This window comes from Acanthaster planci, linkage group LG16, assembly GCF_054643075.1.
Source record: "Acanthaster planci isolate LZ-2023a linkage group LG16, COTS_SCS, whole genome shotgun sequence".
NCBI classification, from domain to species: Eukaryota; Metazoa; Echinodermata; class Asteroidea; order Valvatida; family Acanthasteridae; genus Acanthaster; species Acanthaster planci.
Window position 1 is genome coordinate 3484586 of NC_141792.1, and position 11015 is coordinate 3495600.

The window sequence follows — 11015 nt, forward strand, 5'->3', positions numbered from 1 at the left end:
TATAATCAAATGAACATGTTAGACCTGTGTCGGGGCAGGGAAGCCCGGGAGAGAAAAAGGAAAAGAAACAACTAGTAAAAGGAATGACGTTGAGGAATAAAGCCAATTTCTTCTAAAACGATCAAAATCAACTTATCTTTCAGTGTTTTATCGGTTAAATTATCAGTTTGCTGATGATGATTGTTCTGGACCTCCTTTTGGAAAAAAGTTGCTTCGCCCCCTGGAAATGTCACCCAGGACATTTAATTTTTCCATCCATCAGATACAAAGTACCCTCCAATTATGCATTGTAAGTTAAATTGAAATTATATATAATTCGATAGATAAGATGGTGAATTGTACGAAAAAAATACTACATATACCTCCCAACGTGTGGTCAAACTCTGGTCCTGTGTGGCTCGTTAAGGTATCTTCTCGCTGCAAACCCCAATTGTAGTCGTCATCATTGGATTGGGTCCAGCCACAAGGTCCTTGCTCGAAACTGCAGTTAAAACTCAACAAAGGACCTGTAATCCATCAAAGGCCGGATTTCAGTTGAAATTTCACTACATGGAGTTTACGCCTATTCACTCATTAAAACATTAGTGATGAATTCAACGACCAAGAAAGGTGCTCCTTCACATAGTCTCAAACCTTTGCACTTTCAGTGACCAGAGGACCATCTGTCAATCAAGTGGAAGCATGTGGCTTATAATAAAGTTATTTTCTCAAAGGCTGATTGCAAAACGTACATGAAACACTTAAAGTTGTACTTTGACCGTTCCCGTTTATCTGAGGAACATCACTATTTTCATTTTATGACATTAAAATAAAACATACCCGCTTACCACTAACCTTAAAAATGTTTAATTTAGAAAGCTAAATTAAACCGGTAGTTTTAATTGACTGACTTTGATATTAGCCTACGGCGATCAATGCTGAGCTCCTATATCAAGCCTCCAGCCTGTGAGCTAATGTACAATAAATCTTATATGTTCTTCTAGAACAAGCCATTTTGAGAACGGGAGACCTTGAGACGCATGGTGGCAGCATCCACAACGGTCCTTTTCGTTGATGTGGGTATGCGCGTTAGCTCTGAGCACGTGCACAGCAGCAGAAAAGGGCCGGCTCCAAAGTTGTCTACCGCCACCATGCGTTTCTTAAGTTTTCCCATTGACTGAGCATTTCTTATGCATACTTGGACATTCGTCTTGCCGTATTGACAGGTCGTCAATGGCTGTGTCTGACTTCGAACCGTCCCCTCTGATGACTTCCATCGCAACGATAAAGCCTGCGTCCAGGCCGGAAATGTTAACTAGTGCCTGCATCCATGCTTTGTCACCGGTTTGTCGGCCACAGACGCTGAAAACGGGAGTTTTCGTGCTGATGTCATTTCCAGAAGAGGTCAGGTAGGCAAACACGTTGATGCAGTCTGGGGATTATGAATAACGCGATGAACACTGTATTTTAGGAGATTTTTGATACGCGTGAAGTGGCAAAGAAACGAGTCCCATATTATGACACACTTCTGCAGTATTACATTGTCCATTTTACACACACATGCGACGGACAAAAATAGTGCACAGGAAATGAAGCATGACGGGTGTGTTTGCCGCCTGAGGAAGCCTTAAAAGGGTTAAAGAAAGGCAACCTTTTCAGTAAGGGTGCAAAAGTAAACAGCTGCCTTGCTTGTCTTTATCAGTCTCAACGAAAACAGCATCTACATAGTCATTGAGATGATATCTATTGCAGCCACACCAGAACACACAAAAAAAACATTTCAAGCTGAGGACAACGAAAGCATTGGAGATGCCAACGTCAGCACCCTGCGTGTCTACTTTAAAAATACGCAGGCCGACGTGCCAAAGTTGCTTACCTATGTGTCGGCCAAACATATTGTACCAGAAACTAAAACACCATGACTGCTGCTCCGCTGTCCCTCGAACCTCTGGACTTAGCAAGACTGCCCTGTATCGTGCATTTCCATTAGAACCTTCCAAATAAAGGTACGTGCCTGAGTAATCTGAAAGGAAGGACCACGTGGTTATGTAGAAATCAAAAGCTTCGGTGAATTCCTTATTAGCAAACCTTCCTGAGCTTAAAATTGATGGCGAGCGGTGTTATGACCACAAAAGATGAAGCTTTGAAAAGTCAATGAATATTGATTTCTAACACGTATTACCATGGGGAGGATTTATATTCATTATTTGCAATGGGGCTTTGAAATAGGTTCGAAATCAGGACCTGTGTTGATACCTATAGAGTCATAAGTCAAAAGGTTTTCTAAAGGTCCCGACAAAATTGAAAGGATTCAACAAACATTTCTTTACATCCATTGGATGTAAAGAAATCGCCGATTAAAGGCAGATGGTGAGCGCGCGTTACATGCATGCCTCTTCGACCAATGGGTTGCCCTAATTTGTTCATCAGCCTAGCACTCAAGCTTGAAATTGCGCGCGGAGTGCGGTTCTACTGCAGTCATAGCCTCTCCCGTTGGATTGGACCTTCGTGGACCTGCATGTTTGTGGAAAATCACAATCGCCCCTGCAATCAAAGCACCATGGTAGACTAGGCGTTGGGGTGCGCGAAACCCGGCAGAGAAAAATGAAAAGAAACAATTAGTGAAGAAAATGACGTTGATGAACATTGCCAATTTCTTCAACAAAAAAAAAGATCAAAATTGACTATCTTTCAATGTTTTATCAGTTTATCAGTTTGCAGGTGATGAGTTTTCTGGACCTGCGGAAACCCCTCAATATGTCACCCAGGACTTTTGTTTTTTCCATCCATCAGATAAGAAGTACTTTCCAATTATACATTGTAATTAAACACAAATAGATAACTCAAAACATAAAGATGTGAATTGTACGAAAAAAATATTACCTCCCAACGTGTGGTCAAATTCTGGTCCTGTTTCGCTCGATAAAGTATCTTCACGCTGCAAAGCCAAATTGTAGTCGTCATCATTGGATTGGGTCCAGCCACAAGGTCCTTGCTCGAAACTGCAGTTAAAACTCAACAAAGGACCTGCAATCAATCAACATTCTGGATTTCAGTTGAAATTTCACTGCGTGGAGTTTACGCTCATTCACTCATTAAAACATCAGTGATGAATTCAACGAACAGCACAGGTGTTCCTTTAAACAGTTTCAAATCTTGGGACTGTTACTATCAAACTGATAATACATGAACAGATGACCGTATTTCAATTAAATGGAAGCGCAAGGTTTATAAGAAATTTAACTTATTATGTCCTGCAAGGCTTAATGTAAAATGTACATGAAAAAAATTGATGTTGTACTTTGATCGTTCCCCTGCTTCTGTGGAGAATCACTACATTCCCCTTATGGCATTAAAATAAAATGCCCATAAAATGAATACGGCTTTAATTAAAAAAAAATTGATGTTGTACTTTGATCGTTCCCCTTCTTCTGTGGAGAATCACTACATTCCCCTAATGGCATTAAAATAAAATGCCCATAAAATGAATACGGCTTTAATTACAGTGTACGAGCTAAATTAAACAGGCGGTTTGAATCGAATGATTTTGATGTTAGAGCACTCAATGCTGTGATTTCATATCGAGCCTCCAGCCTAATAAGTTAATGTACGATAAATCTTAAATTGTCTTCTTAAAGTAACCACTTTGAGAAAACCATGAATCGACTGAGTATTTCTTAAGCATAAAGCATCAATTGCATGCTTACTTGGACATTCGTCTTGCCAGATTGACAGATCGTCAATCGCTATGTCTGATTGCGAACTGTCCCCTCTGATGACTTCCATTGCAACGGTAAAGCCTGCGTCCAGGCCGGAAATGTTAACTAGTGCCTGCATCCATGCTTTGTCACCGGTTTGTCGGCCACAGACGCTGAAAACGGGAGTTTTCGTGCTGATGTCATTTCCAGAAGAGGTCAGGTAGGCAAACACGTTGATGCAGTCTGGGGATTATAAATAACGCGAGGAACACTGTGTTATAGGAGACTTTTGATACGCGTGAAATGGCAAAGAAACGGGTCCCATATTATGACACACTTCTGCATTATCGTCACCCAATACACACACATAGAAAATAGTCTATAGTTGCGGAACTATGGTAAGTTTAAGTTAGCAAAGCTATCGATTTGACTGTACGGAGCTGGGGACCTTTCATCACACCAAGCACGTTTCTCGAGTGACTGATTTGGGAACTGTAGTTTACTGTCTCTTCAAATGAAGATTACGTTTACAACATTGGAAGTATATGCTTCCTCTTTGAAATCCCTCCGTCACCAAAGGAAATTCTTTCGATTGGAAAATACACGCATTTGGAATATCATCTCATTCATTCTTCCGGGAAGTATCATACGTCAGTTTCTGAAGGATTAATCAGTTTTGCAAAATTGTACATGAATTGTGATTGTTGAAGTTGTTTTTAAAAAATGTTTAATAACAGAGAAAGAATTTTAAAATAAATACACAAAGAAAATAATAAAAATAATAAAACTTAGACCTAACTATCTGAATATAAATCTAAATAAAAATAAAAAATAGATGGAATAATTCTAAAATGGAAGGGATATGCTACTTGAAACTAAAATGTAGGAGGCACATTAAAAATATTACATAGAGCAACGTAAGGAGCGGTTCAAATCTAAAATTTTGAGTGTTAACCGTATTGAACGTCTATAATAATCTACTTTATTTTTGACAGCGTTTCTCACCGTGTTTGACGTTGTAATTTAATGTCACCAGTGCTTTTTCTGTGTCTATCAAGTCAAGTTTGATCTAACAGCTTTTGAAGAATGTCCAAAATGTACATTCTTAAAAGCTGTACATTGTTAACACTGGTAAGAATTAACTGTACATTCTTTTTTAAAATTAAGAATAATCGACTCTTTACTGGATAGGATTGCGTCTCAAGAGTGGTCTAACTCAGAAGCTCAAAATGAAAACTGCATGCGTAGATAAATGAGATGGTGCTATTGCTGCCATACCAGAACACAAAACGAAAATGTTCGTAAGCTGAGGACTAAGAAACTATGATAAAAAACTTGCCAATGGAAAGCTGCTTACCTATGCTTCGGCCAAACATATTGTACCAGAAACTGAAGCACCATGACTGCTGCTCCATTGTCCCTGGAACCTCTGGACTTAGCAAGACTGCCTTGTCCTGTGCGCTTCTACCACTGCCTTCCAAATAAAGGTACACGCCCAAGGAATCTGAAAGTAAGAACCGTGCGGTTATGTAGGAACCACCAGCTTCAGTGAATAACCTATTAGCAAACCTTAAATATCCTTATCTTAAAGACAGAGGGTGATCGGTGTTTTAACCCCAAAAAGATGAAGCTTGAAAGACAGAGGGCAATTGGTGTTTGACCCCTGAAAGATGAAGTTCCTGTGGTGTTTGCTCATCGTTAAGTGTTGTAGTCGCATGAGGGCGCTATTATGACGTGACAGAGGGCGCTAGTAACTAGGCGCGGTGCAAAGATATAGATGGCGCTCTGCCCAGTAACAGAGGCAGATGTTAGGCGCGCATAGCTGTGTATTAAGCAAGCGCGGCGCATAGGCTCCGCCTTGTGCATTGTGCGATAGGCCTGTGCAAGGGTTAAAGTCACCTAGCCTAGTGTGACTGTGCCTAAGTCCGAGTGGTGTGTGTGCTGTTGAGGGGCTCGGTAGGTTGAGGGGCTGATTGGTGGTGCAGTATAGTTCCTGATAGGAGCTTGCGGTCGATGCAAGGGTGGATTGCTATCTCTTGACGTGAGTTGCGTGTAGCGCAGCCCTGACAATAAGCCCCGTAGACTCGCTAAAGTCCCTGATTCGGCACTGGATGCCCACAATTAATTGTGGTGTTCACTGCTCTGGGCGAAGTCCAGTCACGTATAATCACGCAGTTTCCCCGTCAATAGCGCCCTCTACTGGTGAATTGGTTGAGCGTGTTGAAGAATAAACCAGCCGCTTGTTAATTGTTGTATATAAGTCAGGAGTCCAGGCGAAGTTTATTTCAAGTCAGGTCTGTCCAGGTTACGTCATTAAGTTTCGACCAATCAGATTAAGCCATCATCTCGACGAAGACCAACTTTCTTGGGGGACAGTATACTTTGGTCCCAACGGACTCGTCCCTAGCCGCTCAGGCGTGCCGTCCGACGCACCGCGCCTCGAGGAGGAGGGCGCCCTCGCCTTCGTCGGAGGGGCGCGGCGCCACACTATTCATGTTGTCCATGAACCGCTCGGTACGTTGCTGTGTAGTAATCTTGGTGTTTTGGACATGCTATGCGGGCACGAGAGATAGTTCCAGTTTTAATAATACATTAATCTATAAAATGTTAATGCAATCAGTTCAGCTCCTGTGCCCGTGAATATACGTGTAAATTGGTCGTTGGCTGGGATCTTTTCCAAAACTTCTAGGCAACTCTGTAGTCGTCAGGTTCAGGGCCTGGAATGGTCCTGTGGATTTGCTAAATTGTACCAGCAGGGTTGGGGCCTTAGGCTAGGGGCAGATTGGCTACATCGACTGGTGAGTTACATGTATATAGCAAGTTATATAATAGCTAATCTAAGGTCATAAAAGTGGCTGTATGTAGCAGGTTGCAAGTTGAATGTCAAATTTGCAATGTGGTGTGCACGTACATTTACCTCCACCTTTGTTATTGTACATGTAGGCTACATGTACAATATTATGCCTATATTACAAGTATATTGTACATATTGTACATGTACATGTACAATATATTATGCATGACCTTGAAAATCCGCAGCATGTACATGTTACATTGTAAGTTACATGTAGCATCAGCAATACCCTTCATTGATCATGGGAATTGGAATTGGAATTGGAAGACTCGTGTTTGTTTAAATTAATAATTTTGTACTGCCAGGTCTTTTCGTGAGCAAAATGGAGATCTCCAATAAACATAAATTTGAGAGTGACACAGGAACCCCAAAATTTGGCCTCACTGTCTCACTTTCTCTCGTCACCGGGAATTACACTACATTTCTAAACGAAAATAACCATGGAGCAATAACTTTCGTGAGCGTGGAGTGTGATACTAGCGACAATGAAATAGTTGATAAATAATGTCAAGAGTTGACAACAGTTGAAGAGGTCACAGATTGTACATAAACATGAACTCTGTGTATGTCCTGCGCTCTCGAGAATCAGGCCATCTTTGAAAATTGGGAGGCTAGCTTTGATTCTGCGCGCGTTCCGCTGTCACTTCTATTATTTGACTAGACAAAACACACCCAGGTTCCTGCACTGCTGATTTTTTTGCCTTACTCTTTAAATGTAGCTGGACCCCCGCTACTTGCAATTAGCAATGCTTTGAAACAGTCACTGCTTGGAACTACCTTGGAAAATCAGAAGGGTTTCATGCTTGACTCACCTCCAAAGGTGTGATCTTCACTAGGCCCTGTGTGAAGTGATGGGGTGCCGTCAGAGTCCAAAATTAAGTCAAAATCATCAGTTTGGGACTGTGTCCACCCGCAGATTCCTGCTTCGAAGGTGCAGTTGAACTCTGCATGTATTGGTGTAAAAACCAAAGCAGAGGAATTGCCAGTAGAAAATGGCTTGAGACATTAATTTGGACAAGTTTGGGTTTTACTTCAGCAGCAAAAACACAACAGTAAGGGTCCGCCAAAAGTGACGTTCTGTTATGTTCTGGGCATCATCAACAATAAATCACAATGCATTTATATATTCTTTTTAAGTTGAATTCATTTTCTGGCCTCCCTCTTACCTTGGCATTTTGTGACGGGCAAAATGCAGACAACCAAGATCAGAAGTCCACAATAGTGCATTCTGAAAAGTCGTATCTAACAGAAGAGGCTGTAACAGAACAACTTATATCAAAGTGAAACGTGTCATTGACTTTGACCTCGATCTACGAAGTGAACCCATCCTGCAAGTCACAGTGACACTTTCTATTGCTTTATCCTGGTGGCCTATGTTAAACTACCGGGGGCATCGCGGGTACTAAAATAAAATCAGTAAAATAGCAAGCAAACTATCAAACAGCCCGTTACTCCCCTGCCCGAGGAAACGTAGAAAACCTCGACTTTGACTTTCCTCATACTACTTGCCAATCCTTTTTGCTGCAAATCTAGAATTCATCTTGTTAACTACCGGTACCTATTCTTTTATGGTATGTACGACTAAGCCTTTGTGAACAATTTCCTCATCATGAAATTCTGGCCGATTCTGGCTGTATTAATTTTGAGCTATGTGTATTCAGCCAGAACTTAAGATTCGTAACATCAAAAGAAAGAATAACAGCAATTTATCGCGAACTAACGAGCCTGTGATGGTCGTGTATCCGCGTGTATTCTGTGTCGAGTCTATGGGCGCGCGCGACGAAGTTCAGCACAAAGAGCCTCGATTTCGATGATGATATGCGCAGAAAGCGCTAACGTCAAATCCCTCTATCCGTAACTCCTGGGGTGTATTCAATGTCGTAATGCTGTGCATATACAGGGTACTGCAATTCCGCCTAATACGTATTGTGCTGTAGGTTGAAGGCGCCCCGGGTTTTTCGATGTACTGTTAAACAAACACTTCAGTTTCGAGTCCAAGTCACAGAGACCGGTTCCTTAAGTTTACCCGATCTGCTTATGTAAGTTACGACGTTTGAAAAGTTGAACCACGACGTTTACTATTTTAGAACACTACATCCAAAGAATGTTGATGGTATATCTATTCCAGAATCTTTGGCATGAAAAAAATGTAAAGACAACCAAACTAGCTGTGTAAATCTTTAAAATTATTTTAAGATAAAAGAGTGCAACCAAAACGCTACTAACCGTGCCAGTCAACAAAAAATTACTGAGTTGCTGGTGAATAACCCAAGAATTGACATGACGGTGAAAAATAACAAAGACTTCAACTGTCTACAATTTGCGGTACTCAAAAAACCAGTTCATGATGGGCTGGTACAATTAAGCTATTTTATCGACCTTAGCGATACAATTCATTATACTCTAGGGGAAAAAAACATGTTTATGCCGAGTGTAGATTGTGTGTTGAAATTCGAAGGGCGCCTGTCGTGTAATAGTAGCGTCTAGGCGAAATGGGGTGGAGCAATGAGCCAGAACGAAGATCCAGAGATTTTCAGTCATTGCGGGGGGGGGGCAGCCCGCCGAATTTGTTGGCCATTGAGCTCAACGGGTTTATTAGGTCAATGCAAATGAGCTGATCAGTGGCTTGCTTCGCTCATGCTTCGCCAGCCACTTTCGTCACAGCTTTGAGCGATCAAACCACGTGGATTTTACCTTACCCACCTCCTCCCCCATACTGGCCTCCCCGTGGCTGTTGTTGTTGTTGTTGTTGTTTTTTTTCTGCCTTCTGTTTTATTTATGGCTTGGCAGTTTTTTGATACGGAATAAGAACGAAACACCATTTGTTTATTAAAAATGATAAGCTACCTGGTCTAAACATCAACTAAATTTTGAGTTTTGTAAGTTAATATGTCTAAAGCGCCGTGATGTTCCACACGGCATGACAATGGGGAGTTGAACATCATAGTTCAACTTATTCACACCAATGCACGTGTGTATCTTATTAATGGCCCGTGATGTGCCACACGGGCTACACCTGGCCGCATGTTCCAGCGGTGGGAAATTTAGATTGCATGATGCTGTAAGTTACTGACTTAATTATTACAGTTCTTAAGTAACAAGTACTGAGTTGCGTAAAAGTTTCTTCCTTCATGATATGCATGAAAAACTAGCGTTAGTTAATATCATTATACTCTTACGTCCTTTAGGTTGATAGTACCTAATTATCATATTGTGCCTGGTATTAAATAAATCGAGAGCTGTTTGGGACGTTCTCGACTCAGTGAACGTGGGTATCATTGACATTCTCGACTAACGCCCTTAAGTTTTGGCGTTTACTTGGAACTTCTGCCTTGGGGAGTTCTCGTGGTCATAGGTATCACGTTTGTACAGGGTTCAGCTCAATGTGCATGGTTTTAGGCGAGGTGGCTGCAGGTGCTGCCTTGTGTACCGGTTTGACCAATATACGTATGTTGGTATTCCGGTGAAGTTGGAGAATAAATCCATATCGAAGCTCACTCACTCACACAAATGGTTTGTCCACTTTCCTTCTTTTCGAGTTTGAGTATAAATGTATAAGTAATGTTAAGTAAATAGAACACTCAGCTGCACGAAACTTACCCTGTTCCTATGACGCTGAATACGATGTTAGAGATCAGTCGCACGAGAGGCCTGTCAGCACAAACGCATCTGGCTACTGACATCTCCACACACCGTGGCAGCTGCAAAGGGTAGGCCTATTGTGTATGCGTTGGAGGGCATCCAAACCGGCTCCTGCTGACTACTGTTTAAAACTTTAAATTCAAGGTCCTCCAGGATGCACATTTCCACACTGACATTAGATTGCAACAAACGAGGTCTGTATCATACCGGTCATGCGGAACAATTCATTGTGGACGGCATCGATGGACCGTATAGCAAAGTCGTTATGGTATTGCATAGTATTACGAATCTTTGGAACACGTCTCTCCACCAAAGCATGTTGATTGATGGATAGACAATTAGAACAGTAGGCACTTGTTGGAACCTATAAAAAAAATCAATATCCTGTATTAGCCTGAGGGTAGGGCCAAACAAGGTCACTGTTAATCCAGAAGGCGCAGACACAGGCAAAAACACGAAGGAAAATTTAGTTTTTGTCTTCTTGTTCTTATTAGTACATCCTTAGCAGTTCTTTTCCTCTCCGAGTTAATATTGAAAGAGCAAAAATTATTTCCATCATTGGAAATGCCAGTACTTCAAAATACTTTTGCGAAGCGCATTTGTGCATCGCAACCTTACAGCGAACAATTTGTCTGCTCATGAAACTTATAAAAAAATACAGATGGCCCCTGTAATTTCGGTTGACCATCCGTTCAGATAGGTTCGTGAAAGATTCACCGAACTGTTCGATAGCCTTGATTGCGATGTTTTGAAACGTTTTGACAGGTTGTTTACAGTTAACGTCTATTCATGTAGACGAAGTCGGCGGATTAATCATCTTTACAATAGCGTGCAGCCAAGGT

At 41.5% G+C, this 11015-nt stretch overlaps 1 protein-coding gene across 1 annotated transcript in view; it reads right to left on the reverse strand.

Moving 5' to 3' along the window:
• LOC110985253 (uncharacterized) overlaps positions 1-10240 on the reverse strand; it is a 30337-nt gene extending 20097 nt beyond the window's left edge. Inside the window, exons 1-9 of the mRNA XM_022246155.2 lie at positions 10132-10240; positions 7698-7786; positions 7344-7475; positions 5035-5181; positions 3687-3920; positions 2863-3006; positions 1856-2002; positions 1178-1411; positions 363-506 (exon numbers count right to left, since the gene is read on the reverse strand). Coding sequence (XP_022101847.2) covers positions 363-506; positions 1178-1411; positions 1856-2002; positions 2863-3006; positions 3687-3920; positions 5035-5181; positions 7344-7475; positions 7698-7758 — 1243 coding nt within the window. The 5' untranslated portion in view covers positions 7759-7786; positions 10132-10240. The remainder of the gene's footprint in view (positions 1-362; positions 507-1177; positions 1412-1855; positions 2003-2862; positions 3007-3686; positions 3921-5034; positions 5182-7343; positions 7476-7697; positions 7787-10131) is intronic.
• Between the last annotated feature and the right edge of the window lie 775 nt (positions 10241-11015).